The sequence below is a fragment of the Amphibalanus amphitrite genome, unplaced genomic scaffold (genome assembly GCF_019059575.1).
Source record: "Amphibalanus amphitrite isolate SeventyFive unplaced genomic scaffold, NRLGWU_Aamphi_draft 000074F_arrow, whole genome shotgun sequence".
Lineage (NCBI taxonomy): Eukaryota > Metazoa > Arthropoda > Thecostraca > Balanomorpha > Balanidae > Amphibalanus > Amphibalanus amphitrite.
The window spans coordinates 1,171,731-1,186,459 of record NW_024881570.1 but is presented as its reverse complement, the minus strand read 5'-3'; the positions used below and the strand labels follow the sequence as shown (position 1 = coordinate 1,186,459).

The following is a 14,729-nucleotide window of genomic DNA, read 5'->3' as shown; positions in this document are numbered from 1 at the left end:
CAGAAGGGTCATGGACTGAGGCGATTACACGACGCCGATTGCAACTGCATTCTAGCTCTGGAGGCTGACATCTGAGTTATCAAATAACTTCGTGTAGGCATTCTGTATCGGAAACAGAAATACGAATAATGAATGGAAAATAATGAAACAACGCCAGCAATGATAACATTGAATTCAGGGAAATATGTAAGCGTAATCATTCCAATATAATTGTTGAGAGGAATGTCGAGTATATTGTCGCTTGTCATTTCACAAGAAAAGAAAAACTGGCATGCGAATAAGAACAATTCACCTGACGTGAAAATTGAATGACCCATTGCCGTTCGTGCGAGGTTTTTTAACTTTCTTTTTTAACTTTTTCTAACATCCTGCCTTTTCAGCGTTTATTGGTTCGGGGCGTCCTTGCGTGCTCCAGCTTTCATTCATGTCTACCAATATTTCCAGTTTTCAACGCAGCCCTGCCCTCAATTTGGCACTGCTGAGACCGACTATTGTGAGTGTCATGGGTGAGTTTGTCGGTGAAACGTAACGGTTTTGACAGGACAACGGCGAAGGCTATACGATATAAATACACACACCATCGTCCCGGCGGAAAATGCCTGCCTCAGAGGCTCTCATCGCGTAGCGCACGGATTATCCATGAGAAATACTCGGGCATAAGCATCTTACACACCGAGTGCTATGGGGTAAACCGGGGCTAATCTCAAGCCTACTTTACCAGTTATGACGGCTCACGCGATTGCTATCTTAGAGCTAAAGTTTGCGGTACAAGTGCAACATTCATTCCCTTTCAGCGACGTACATTGGGTGTGTCGTCATCGTCATTGGTTTCGGTGGCATTACAGAATCGCTGATAAAAGCATCATAAACAAAAGTGACATGAAATCACATTTTGCTTTTGACTACACTGAAAAAAATAATGACACCTAAAAGGGGTGTTTTTTGAAGCGTACCAAAAACGCGCAGTTTTCTGGAGTCCGATAACACCCGGAATCAGACACTTTCTAGGGTATTATGACACTGGTTGAGGGTGTATTTTTATACCGTACGGCGTCAAATGATTCCCGGAATCATACGCCTTATGGAATAAAAATACACCCCAAATCAGAGTCATAATACTCTAGGAAGTGTCTGATTCCGGGTGTAATCTGACTCCTGGAAACTGCGCGTTTTTGGTACGCTTCAAAAAACACCCCTTTTAGGTGTCACTTCAGTGAGTAATCGGATTTTGAGGGTGTATTTTGATCCCACACGGTGTATGATTCCGGGAATCATTTGACGACATGTGGTATAAAATACACTCCCAACCAGAGTCAGATTACCTCGGGGGGTGTCTGATTCCGGGTGTAATCGGACTCCTGGAAACTGCGCGTTTTTGGTACGCTTCAAAAAACACCCCTCGTAGGTGTCACCTCAACGGTGTCAAATGACTCTTGGGATGGTTTTTCTATACCGGCTCAGAGCCTGTTCCTGTTAGCGTCATACATCAGCTAATATCAAAATTACCGGTACTATTGGTCTCCTATATAAGAAATACCGGTAATATTCGAGTGCGGGGATTGGGTTGTGTGCAGGGGTGAGGGATGCACTTGAACCGAGCTGCGGCGAGGGTATAAAGGGTATATTCATCGCATCAGAAAAACAGGTCGCCTGGGCCCTTATCTTGAGACCAATAGTATGGTACAACTAACCAACATACCCATGGGTATGTTCTGCTTCTGAAGCTTATAGGAACGATTAGCCAGACTGCAACGAGACTTTAAATGTAGCTTACATGTGTCTTCACCAATGCAGCTACAATTTTATCTATTGACGCTGATGTCTTCTTTTCAATCAGTCTCTATACCAGATATTGTCAAATGATTCTCGGAATCATACACCTTATGGGATCAAAATACACTCCAACAGTCATAATTGCAGTTGTTAACCACGTGACGCAAATTAACAATACATGCATGTCATTCTTTATTTTATATGCAACAATAAATTCCAAAACATTTGGGCACGAAATGTATGGCGAAATCTAATGAAAACTTATCGTAAGGCTCATGGGTCCGTGACTGCATTCACCGTAAGGAATTACTCACATTTCAACAATGTTCCATCAACCGGTGATTATTGCTACTTACTTAGGTAGAGTTATTCTGCAGCTTAATGACATAAAAACTTACTTCCGTCTCCATGGTGCGTTGCTATCTTGTCCTACTTCAAAATTTCGCCGAGTGCAGGGCGCCTCGTTGTTTAAATACGCATGTTGAGCAAACTACAAATAATATCTGAAGTTTATCGTTAACCCGGCAGTTGCTGGGGTATTTCGCCACCCACCGTTTGCTGGGGGGGGGGGGGCGTTAAACGCCCCCAGCCGATAACTCGAGAACCAATAGGCGCAGCGAAACGCACGAGGCGGCAAACGAAAGAGCGCGACGAGACGCTTCAGATGAGTACTTTAAAGTTGAATTTTGAGGTCACAGGTCGGGTCAAAGTCAGGTCAAACACCTGAAATCGGGCTTTCAGTAGCATGGACTTCAGGACTTCACAATGGGCGCCTCTCGCCATAAACTCTGTCAAAACGGTGCACAATCCATCTTATAAGGCCTACAAGAGTGTCAGCTCCATATAGGGGTCAGTCAAGCATAGGTCAGGGTCAAGGTCAGGTCAACCGGGTAGGCACATATGCCCGAAAATCAAAACTGATATTCGCAGCCTGTGACACATGTTTTATAGGTAATTTGGGGCGTAGAACACGATGGTGACATTCATTTTATCATATGTGTACGTATTTGACTCAAAAAGTTCAATTTAAGAAATTCATGTATCATGGTCGTGAAGAAGTCACGAAAAATTGCCAAGATTCAGTTCAAGATTTTGGAAAATGCGGAACGATAATCAATAATCGAAGATAGCCATTTGATTGCTCATGGTATTGGCAGTCTAATGGCGTTTACGGCATGTCTGTATGTCTATTCTGTGATTTTATATGATTTTTTGAACATATGCCGTTTTTGGTCGAAAACTCAGAAATCATGACGTCACTAAAACCTCGATATCTCAAAAAATTTCCGACCGATTTTTTTGAAACTTTGTCACAATATACTTCAATCAATTTCCTACAGGTACCCAAAATTTGGCGCGCCTGCGGCGCGCTGTTTTTATGCTATGGCCCGGCGAAAAAAGTGGGGGCGTTTAACGCCCCCCCCCCCCAGCAACTCGCGGGTTAAAGCACTATTACTTGAAGTAAATCTACACTTAAAACAACGTTTGGTGACATTAAAAGCGCATTAATTCAAATAAGTTCCTCTCGCCGCTCACACCGCACGCACCCACGTGGGCACACTTCCGGCAACTGAAGTCAACGGCTTTCCTAACGGTTTTCCTGCAAGGTCGAGCTATTTGACCTTCGTGGCGGACCGGCATGGCTAGAACACAAATGACGTCACACGACAATGCAGCTTGCTGATTGGCCGGGCATTGACTCAAACCACTGGACCTGAGCTGTGGTTCGCACCAGGGTTACAGAGTCAGAGTCAGAGTCAGGTGGAGTTGACAGTTGTGGCCGGAGTCAGAGTCGGAGTCGACGGCGACTTTGGAAGCCGGAGCTGGAGTCGGAGTCTGGGTCACCGAAAATCAATCGATACCGCAGCGTATCCGGACAAATCTTTGCATGACATTTCTTCGTCGCGCAATTCTTCGTCCGCAAAACTTCGTCCACTCATTTCTTCGTCCGGGCATTTCTTCGTCTCCGCCTTTCTTCGTCTTGCATTTCTTCGTCTCGCATTTCTTCTTCGTCCGCGCATTTCTTTGTCTCGCATTTCTTCGTCTCGCATTTCTTCGTTTCGCATTTCTTCGTCTCGCATTTCTTCGCCTCGCATGTCTTCGTCTTGCATGTCTTCGTCTCGCATTTCTTCGTCTCGCATTTCTTCGTCTCCGTATTTTTTCGTCTCGCATTTCTTCGTCCGCACATTTCTTCGTCCCCGCATTTCTTCGTCTCGCATTTTTTTCCGCAAATCTTCGTCCGCAAATTGACAGTGCAGCCTGCTGATTGGGCTATTGCCTATTTCATCTTCGTAGCGGACCAGCCATGGCTAGCTCACACATGACGTCACTCGGGGCATTGATTCAAATCACTGAGCCTACACCAGGGTTACGGAGTCAGAGTCGGAGTCCGTTGGAGTCGACAGTTCTGGCCGTATTCGGAGTCGGTTGGAAACGACAGTTCTGGCCGTAGTCGAAGTCGGAGTCGATATTGGAAGCCGGAGCTGGATTCGGAGTCTGATTCACCGAAAATCTCTTGACTCTGCAGTGTTGGTTCCTATAGGAACCAACACTGCAGAGTCAAGAGATGGTGGTATACCACCAGTGACGTCAAAACAATTTCTGTAATAATTTAGTGTTTTTTTATACTATCATGTGGAGTTTTTGAACCCTATGGGTGTCATTTCACTCAGTTGAGCGTTTTCGTAATCCGTGACTCGCTTATTAGGTGTAATTTGACCCTCAGTGGTGCCATAATATTCCGGTGTCATTTGAACCCCATGGGTCTCAAATGACACCGGAATATTATGACACTACCAAGGGTCAAATTACACTCAATAAGTCATTTGAAAGGAATATTATGACACCACTGAGGATCAAATTACACCTAATAAGGGAGTCATGGATTGAAAAAACGCCCAACTGTGTGAAATGACACCTATAGGATATAAAAACTCCTCATGATAGCGTCAAAAACGCTTAGATGTGTTATTTTACACTGACACCGTGCAGGATCTTTTGACACGACACCTAAAATGGGAGTCAAAATTTTGGGTGTCAAATGACCCTTGGGTATGTGATTCTGACCGAGATCAATTTACACTAAAAAACGGTGTATGGACACTGTTTTTCAGAATCGGATTACACCATGGGTGTCAGTTGATTCCCAAATAGGGGATCGTGATTCCCGGGGGGAGTAATTATTTTTCTCCGTGTAGGGATGAGTGTCCAAAGTTTTACCGAACTGCATATTCCTAGGCTCAAGCCTCACTACGTTCCGTTTAGTTGGGTCCATTTCCCTGCTCAATAAAACCTACGTGTAATTAGAAGTGTGCCGGAAATGCCACCGCACGGTTCGCTCTACGAAACCGTTTCGTACCGTTAGAACATCGAGATTGCATGAGATAAAGCAGAGGCATTTGGAAATTTTTCGGCGCCGGGATGGGATGCCGAGTAGTAAAGTAATCTTGGGGATGCCCATTCAGGCCTCGTGCAATTATTCGGTAGTTATCAGCCGACAGCCTTCTAAAGCTGACGTGTCAAATATGACGATTGTTCTGGCTTAGGCTAGCGCCATTCTGCCACATGCAATTATTTATTCTTGGAATAATTCACGGAATGTGAAATTAAACGTGCTGTAAACACCAGTTTGATGTAATTCGATGGACTAATCGATTTAGTACCCCAGTTTACCACCCATAGTCACTGACGGACACACAGGACATCTGACACATCAACTGAGTTAACTGCAGCGGTTCACCACTGACGGTGGTCTACTGACAGCTAATTAACTGGAGTTGCATCAGCCGTATCTCAGGCTTCATCACTCACTCCACAACCAGACAGCTCCCTCCAATTAAGTGCTCATCAGCTGACGCGCCAGCCTTTGATGGTTAATTACCAGTCACAGTCCATGGAGTCGTGTCCCAGCAGATTTTGATGGATTGGGAGCATGCCGCTGCCGCGATATATGGCCCGTTTGAATCCCGACGGACGGCCGCAGCTGCGGCGGTTCGCAGGCCCTCGTGACGCCCTCGGCCGTGACGCCACACGTCCGGACCGGCCGGCCCCGTGTGGGGTCGGCTGTTCGGAGAGCGGCGGCGGCGGCGGGGGCGGCGGCGGCTCCCTCCCGCGTGACGGAGGCGCCCCAGACGGGCGGCTGTCGTGAGGCCGTGATGTCGTCATCTTCCCATCCTCCAGCCGGCGCCGTCAGCGCAGTCGGAACCGTGACTCAGGCCCGGCCAGGAGCCCGCAGTAGCGCGCCGCTCGCGCCACTCAGAGGCAATAAAGAGTCGTTTGTTTTACGAGCTCTGTCCAGTCGTGCGGGCATGGGAGCCGCCGGGTGCCCGCCACCGCGCGAGGGCCGGGGTACGGGAAAGGGGCGGTCGACCGCTCCCGACTGTCACTCCACCGCTAGGAAAGCCTTCAGTGGAATTATGCTGACTGGGTGAGGCTAGTCACAAACTGGCAATGCTACTGGACTTGCCACTTGATAGCTTCTTGGCAAATGAGGAGGGAAACAATTAAGGTGAATAGGTGGCACGCTGGGCGCGGCCGGTTGAGGGTCACTGGTTTACGCCGAAGGTTGAACAATAGGTGACTGTTGTCGAACAGGTGTCGGAAATGTTCGGGCCGGGGTCATTTCCGACACGACTGCGGAGGCTGACATTCGCTCGCCTTTTGTCCCGCCGACTATGTAAGTACTGGTACGTGCGTCACATCCGTAAATCAGCGTAGGTATTGTGCGAATATCTAAATGAACTGAGGTCATAGGTACCGGAGCATCGGTAGGTCGTCCGATCTTTTGGAGCAGAAACGCGGTGGTGCGGTAATTAGTGTGTAATTGCAATTATTCACACTTCGACACTCCAACATACACAGGTACGTTACCAGTGTCAGGATGTACCGCGCCGAGTTCACAGGGTCATGGTCTATGTCCACGCTTCGCTTACTCAGAGATGACAGAATAGACTTGAGCTGATGCTCGGTCTCGATACGGAGTGCCTCATTCACTTGATTTAAATCATTCATACATCTCAAGATGTTATAACTGTAAAAATGCCTCCCAAATTATGTCGGAATGTAAAAATCAACGTAAACATGGTGACCTTTGTCACTCAAAATAGTGCTACATGTGCCTATGCCTATTGAGGGGGCCTTGCGATGGGATATTCTCGGGTGTTTGCTGTTTCGGATCCGCGACAACGTACAGCAGCACATTTACATGTCAGTGTATCACTTCCGGCGGACATGTTAAACAGTATAAATAAAATGACTGCCGTTGGTCAGAGTAGATCACCGACCATTGTCAGGGCTCGGCACAGCCGCCTGATGAACCCGAATGAAACATTTGACGAATTAATTGATTCCTGGAACGCTGTCCTATGAGGAATGGAAATGAGGAAAACAAAACCGAGTTGCCAGTTCTATGTCTAACCATGCTGTCCTACCGGGAAATGAAACGGTTGGTGTCACTTGATATGTGCGATGCGAAATTAATGGTTTTCATTAGGTTGCAACACTCAAATACCGAACTGATGGCTAAATACAGAGTCAATCCGAGCTTCGTAATGTGCCTGTTGACGTGAACAGCCGTCACTCAACAGAGAAACGTGTCATGGACGGTTGCAACGTAATCAAACAAAGTGCTAGCTGCTAAGTTTTAGGACCCCTTCGTCCTAGATCGGTGATTATTTGATTGAATGTCTAGATATGGTAAATTGGAATATGTTTACGTGTTCATGCCTTTTCAGACGAAGCAAAACAAATAACTCAAGTATCACGCTATCAATGCAGTTGTACACTGAACTCATAGCAGTGAATTTACATCCCGGTGCTGCGCTACCTTAGCTCGCCTGCTATGTGTCCGAGGTAGCCTCTAAGTAAAGCTAAAGGGTGGGGTCATATCTGCCCAAATTAGCTCACACATCCAAACCTTTTCCTTCTTATCTCGGGGACTAAATCATGCCGAGAGCTAACGGCTTTTGTATTCTACATAAGATGCCTGCGACGAATTTGCGCTCCCACTAAGTTACGGGTTCATGCAAGAGTTAAGGCCAATCACGGCTCTCTAAATCACGTCACAAAGCTGCTGGCCCCGCGGCTTTTATCGGTTCGTTAACCCTGAATGGGCGGCGGCGGGGCGGCGGGTGCCTCCGCTGTCCCAGCACTCCGCCAATTCGTCTCGGTCAATGATTAGGGAGAATGGGCTTTCCACCGGCGCGGTAACGAGGTGACTCAGTGCACTGCTGGACCCTTTCTGTGAGTGTCTCCTGACTCACGGGCCGTGCACGAGAGACGCGACGATGGCCCCGCCGGGTCAGATCCAACAATAATAATCGGCGGTTCGGTCCGCTGAGCCAGTGCTTTCATTCTGTATCGGCGGGCTGATGCAATATTTCACCTGTGCTGAATGACTGCGTATTCATTTAAAGAAGGGTTGGATGATAGTCTTGTTGAGGACGGACAGAAGACGATCACGCCATCAGGCTCAGTAGCGGACTTTCCGCTACTCAGGGAGCTCCGCGAGCCTGCTGCGCTCGCTGTCGAGTTTCCAAACATATTGCATACGAGTTGATTTTTTATATCGCTAATTTAGGCTCAATAGGTACTTTGTAGAAATTACACAAAGTACATAGTGTATCATTTATGGTAAGCATTTTACACTGAATGTTTTGTCTGTCATCTATACCTAACTATGAAAGACTCTGATTACGACCTTTCACTGGTGCCCACTTGACTGGTGTACTATGATGGATCATATTTACCGTACATACATACTGAGCTGTACCACCCGTGGCCGTAGTATACCTACCATTGTAATGCGGCCTGCACCACTTAACCCGTATTTCAGCCGTTGACCTGCGCTCCCCTCTGCGTTACAGGGACGCCGGAGACGGCCGTGTGGTACGCGCTGCACAGCGCCGCCATCACACACGCACTGTACCGCGCGTGTCGGCGCGGAGAGCTGCGAGCCTGCTCGTGCGGGCCCCGCAGAGGTCACAGTCTAGAGCGCTGGAAGTGGGGCTGTCAGAGAGGCCTCAAATTCAGCGTCAAAAAGGCCAGAAAGTTTGTCAACTCCCGGGAAGTCGAACAAGACGCCAGGAGTAAAATGAACGTGCATAATAATAAAGTCGGCATTAGGGTGAGTATCAAAGCGACTATGTAAGCTGCTAAAGTCGCAGCGATGTGGTCACATGCCTAATTCCATGTCCATGTAGCTAGCTGACAGCTGAATCAGCATGCTATTGCTATCTCAATGGATAAAAGCAACACGCCTCCAAACAAGCTTTCGAGATAGTGGCGTTGCTTATTCGGTCAGAAATGCGAACGCCATGAGAGGCCCTACATGAATGTGTGTCTACCGCTCGGCTGTGACATGGAAAATGGCTTACCTCCCGTCGTCTTACCCTTGGCGTGACACCACGGGCACGTCCACGGCACGGCAGGTGGTCCATTTTCTGCATAGTTACTCTCTAAATTTGAAAAATAAATGGGAAATTCATGTTAGTAATAATCACGAGAGACCAAAGGCAGTAACGTATGGAAGTGCCTGAGCGTTACATGATAAATGGCTTGTTGACCAGACCAAGAAATGTCGGCAATAGGCGATGCGTGTCGGAATGTATAATCAAATAACCTTTTTTACTAAAATATAACACGTAATTCACTTGTGCCGTATTGCTTGGAGCAAACTGTCCAGTATAAGGGCAGCCGGAAATCGCACTTTTAGCTTGAAAGAAACACACGCATTTCACTAGTAGTTTGTTAAAGGTGAATAGTTTCGAATATGTGTTGAGATACACATAACTTGCTTAATTTTTAATTTCCATTTGTTTTTCCAGTTGTTTTCTTTGTGGCGCTTTCGAATTGCAGCTATATAGCTGGATCGTGGATAGCCTTTCACGAATAAAAAGCCAAAGCGAAGGCCGAAAATGTTATAAAAATGATTGTTTTTTAATTGATTGCGCGATCTACATGACCAGTCAGAAGGTCGTCAGTTCCATGGTGACAGCACAAAACAAACCAAGCCCCCATAGCTATTGAGCAACCTGCTTTTTTGTGATGGATGGATAAAACAACTTCGCTGCTGCTAAATGCTAATCGATGGAATATGCAAGTGCGGCTAATTGACACGCTTAGTGAACAAAACGTTACCGGTTTTGGCTATCGTCTGAACGCCTGACAGGAGATGTTCAAACAATGCTGGAAAAGTTAGTGAAACGGTGTCACCATTCTTGTCAGTTGTGAAAGGCTCTTACTGAAGATAAGGAGATAGATTGAATTTAAAATTTCCAATAAATTTAGTGCCCCTTTCCCACGAGTAAAAATGTCTACTTACCAGTGCTAGCGCTCGTTTACCTCATGCGTTACTGGCCGTATGCATCTGGACGTCAGGCGGCGCAACAGTTATGTGCAATTGGTCATTTTTTATTTTTTTATTTAGAATTTGTAAGTGTGTTGCTGTGGGCCCGGGTGCCATGATGAGCAGTGTTTGTTGCGGATAACAGCACGAACTCACCAACCAACTTTGCTCACACCACGTTCACCAGTAATAATTTTAACCGGCGCCCCGTAGGGGCGAGGGGCGAAACGCCCCCCCCCCTTGTCCTTTTCCGTGGATATCTCCTAAACGGCTGTAGATATCGCCACCAAACTTTTATAACCCCTCCGAGCATCAATTTTACACATTGTGACGAAAATTTGTTCCAGAGGCTATGATAGGTTGGCCACAAATGACGTCAGAATGACGTCATGTTGTGCCATTTTCGACCCCAGAAAAGGTTTCAAAAGCTGTCAGACCTACAGCTTTGAAGATATAGAAAAATGATCAGTACATTAAAGGTGTAGAGTTGACAGGGCTACAAAACTGCAATCTCGGATTTTTAAAATTTTTGGATTTTGACCCCTAAAAATTAAGAAAGTAATTTTTTGGATAACTAGCCAAAAATCCAAGAAGTTTTTGTGAAATTCGAAAAAAACGGAATATATATGATAGTACCTACCATCTTCTATCTACATACTAAATTTCAGATTGATATCTCCTTTTTTGGCCAAGTTCTAGGGAAAAAAATCTGTTTAAAGATGATGACGTCAAATTTTTCAAACTCAATTCTTGGCAATTCTAGACCACGTAGCGCAAAACAAAGACAACCATTAGACTCTTCGTGTCGAGCTGCATCGAATCGATACCCGTTTTATGCAAAAATATCAACTTTAAAATTTAACCTAATTTGACCTGACCTTGACCTGACCTTCACCAGAGCGTAACCCAAACTGGCCCCAAAGGCTGTCTGACCCACATCATCGCATTTGTCATGTAAAATGGACCATAAAACATGCGTCATAGGACACTTTTATATTGTGACCTCTAGTGACCTGACCTCTGTGACCTGACCTGGTATCAGTGACCTCAGATAGCAAAGTATGTGTTTGACAAACAATCTACCATCGATGATTTTCAATAACTTACCAATTAACTCGATTTCACAACACATTTCTTGAAATGCCTGTGAACGGTGAAAATCCGACCTTTGACCTGACCTGTGACGTCATCGGTTGGATCAAGGTCAATGAAATTTGGTCACATGGTAGCTCCTCGGTGGGGCTATCGAACGCCGTTTGAATTTTCAAAATCGGCCGGTAAATTTACGAGATCTTAGGGGGGCCGAAACTCCCCCCTACGGGTGGTAGGGTCCGCCGATAGCCTTACGGGGTGCGGGTTACTGCAAGTACGTCCTGAGGGGATTACTGCACCCTCTGACCTCCCCGATGAAGGGCGGCGCCCTTCGACTGCCTTGAGCGGGGTACGGCACCGTCTGACCGATCTGAGGAAGGACGGCGCCCTACGGGCTACGACTGCCCCCGGGAAGTACGACGCCCTCTGACCCCGTTTGTTTGTTTGTTTTGCTGGGTTAGGCATTGACTCTTTTGGTCTAATAAGAACATTGCAGAGCCGGAAGGATGATATGGAATTAGGGAGAGAGACTGCTTTGGGCGGGCACCCTGGTAACCCGTCGGAGCTGAGCCCATCACTTGGACAGGCTACCCAGCCCCCTGACAGTCACCGCACCCGACTACGGGCCTGCTCCTGGGTTGGAGCTACCGGCTATCCGCATGGGATAAAATTGCCCGTCCAGCCCGGAACAGGGGGTTGAGGTGTGGAGAAGGATTTAACCATCATGAGAATGGAAACGACGGAACGGCGGGTCTGACCCTGACTACCCCAAAGGTTACACAGCGCCGTCTGACGTCCTGAGGGAATAGAGCGCCCTCTGACTCTCACTGCCCTGAGGGCTACACAGCGCCGTCTGACGTCCTGAGGGAATAGAGCGCCCTCTGACTCTCACTGCCCTGAGGGTTATACAGCGCCGTCTGACGTCCTGAGGGAATAGAGCGCCCTCTGACTCTCACTGCCCTGAGGGTTATACAGCGCCGTCTGGCGTCCTGAGGGAATAGAGCGCCCTCTGACTCTCACTGCCCTGAGGGTTATACAGCGCCGTCTGACGTCCTGAGGGAATAGAGCGCCCTCTGACTCTCACTGCCCTGAGGGTTATACAGCACCCTTTGACTGCTCTGAGGGAGTGCCCCTGACCCTGCCGCCTTGAGGCTTATACAGCGCCCGCTGACGCTGACTACCCTAAGGGTTATAAAGCGCCCTCTGACGATCCGAGGGAAGTACGGCCCCCTCTGACTGCCCGGGGGGAGTAGAGCGGCCTCAGCATTCCAAGGGCAGTATGGCCCCTCTGACTGCCTTTAGGGTAACAGGGCCTCCTCTGACCCGTTGCGCGCCCGTTTTCAGCTGGTGTCGCGCCACTGGCGCCGGCCGGCGCGGTGTCAGCTGGTGTCGGGCATCTGTGTCAGCTCGGCGGCCAGGTGGCGCCAGGTGCCGCACTCGTTCTCGGCCATCGGGCTGCGGCTGGCCGCCGAGCGCGACCGCTCCGTGCTGGTGGCGCTCGGACCGGACGGCCAGCTGCGAGAGGTCGCCACCGGGAAGCGGCCCAGCCGGCGCCGGCTGGTGCACCTCGAGCCGTCCCCGGACTACTGCGAGCCGGACCCCGAGACCGGCTTCAGCGGCACCGCTGGCCGGCCGTGCCGCAAAAACAGCTCAGGTGAGCGGCCACACAGCGAGCGCCGCACACACGCATGGCGAACGGAGCGGAGCAGATCGCTGCAGACGAGTACGCAATAAAGATGAATAACGCGATTACACGATAATGAAAACTGTAGTACTTCATCATTTGATTTAAATTTGACACGTCCGGCGTAAACATGTTGTTGCTTTTCAATTCCGTATGGGGGGAGGGCAATAAACGGCAGGCAAAGGTATGAGTCGAATGCCAATGCGAGGACATACAAAACAGTTTTAACAAGGTCAATATGTGAGTGAATGGTATGATCGAATTAACTATCAAAGGAAGAAAAAAATCAAATACCACTACATGAGCAACGGCATCAATCATAGGTGAATTGGAAAAGCTCACGCATGAATTGAAATTATGTAGGAAACACTGAACACAATGAGCAATGACTTAGGCGCGCAGTTCGGCGTGTGACCTGGTTCCGCTCGTGCCCACAGCCGCCGGCAGCTGCGAGGATCTGTGCTGCGGACGAGGCAACAGCACGCGTATCGTGCGACAAGTGTTCTGCTGCAACTTCCATACAAACTCGGCCAGTCCGAGCCGGTGTCGGCAGCAGACACGGGTCCGGCAGTGCAACTGACCGCGCCAGGCCGGGGCGCCACTCCGGCCTGTCGGCCATGGGGAGCCCGCGAGGCGACCCCTGAGCGTCCGCGAGGCGACCCCTGAGCACCCACAGTCGACATGTCTTGCGGACGCGGCGATCAACTCTCATAGGATGTTTCTGTCTCACATTGTGATGGTCGTTGTTGCTGTTGAGGTGTAGATATATGCTGTGGGTTCACCATTCCTCCGTGCGTGGGTCGGAAGAGGAGGGCTTGCCAGGCTATGGTTCCAGGTTACATGCGTTGACAGTGTTACGATCTTGCCTCACTTGTAGAATGGACGACCTATTTTAAGCTCGACGAAACGGAAGCAGATGACACCGGGCTCTGTCTTTGTACTCAGCCCTTGGCGAGCTTTACCAGTATTACAGTGTGGCATTTGAGGCCGACATGCCAGCTGCGTATTGCCTGTTACATGCTCTCTTCACTGACCCTGCGTCCCGGATAATGTGGTACCCACTGACCTGACATGACGTTTGTTGGCCGTGCATTGTCTCTGCTTTCATGTAGATGGCAGGTCATTAGTCGATGCCTTCAATTTTTAGCGAACACTGAGCGTAGCCATACTCAAGAAATCGCACGGGTATGATCGCTTGATGTATTTATCTCCCCTACTGTTCAATGCATCATTTTCTTTTAATTTATTTTTTAATAAATGTCAGCAGAACTACACAATACCGGCTTAAAGAAGTTAAGTAGATACTGGTTTGCGGTATGCTCAATACCTAGAAATGATCAAGGAATGAATCCAACTCGATATACAGGATAAGTGATTAGATTTTTCTGTTAAAGGGAAAAGTATGTGACAATGACGGCGCAACCGATAAGGTATTCACTCGTTTACCCGACTGCCTCGCTGCGTGAACGGCTTTCGCCTTGATTCGCTGCGAGTCTTGACTCCCTTGCGGCTTTGAAAATTACACAATCCTACTATATCCATCGACCATCAGACATTATCGTCCTTGGCATCAGCGCCATTATCCAGTATCCGTTAATAGCCCTCGGGCGGCTCTAAAAATAGGAGTTACGCCGAGGGCGGGGATACCGCCAATCGCGCCTGAATAGACCCGTGGACCTGGAGCTGTATAACATCCATCCTAATGAGGGGTTAAGGCCGCATTTTTTTTTTCGTGGCCCAGCAACAGTCTTGAGCTGCGAACGATCGGCCAATATCGGGCAGTGAGATGAGAGGAAAGGGGGGAGAGACATCGGATCTAAGATATAGTCAAACACC

At 48.4% G+C, this 14,729-nt stretch overlaps 1 protein-coding gene across 1 annotated transcript in view; it reads left to right on the top strand.

The window, feature by feature from the left end:
• Window positions 1-14,172, top strand: part of LOC122379273 (protein Wnt-7b-like) — a 33,305-nt gene extending 19,133 nt beyond the window's left edge. The window contains exons 5-7 of the mRNA XM_043361313.1: window positions 8,637-8,896; window positions 12,554-12,863; window positions 13,331-14,172. Coding sequence (XP_043217248.1) covers window positions 8,637-8,896; window positions 12,554-12,863; window positions 13,331-13,473 — 713 coding nt within the window. The 3' untranslated portion in view covers window positions 13,474-14,172. The remainder of the gene's footprint in view (window positions 1-8,636; window positions 8,897-12,553; window positions 12,864-13,330) is intronic.
• The last annotated feature ends 557 nt before the right edge of the window (window positions 14,173-14,729 follow it).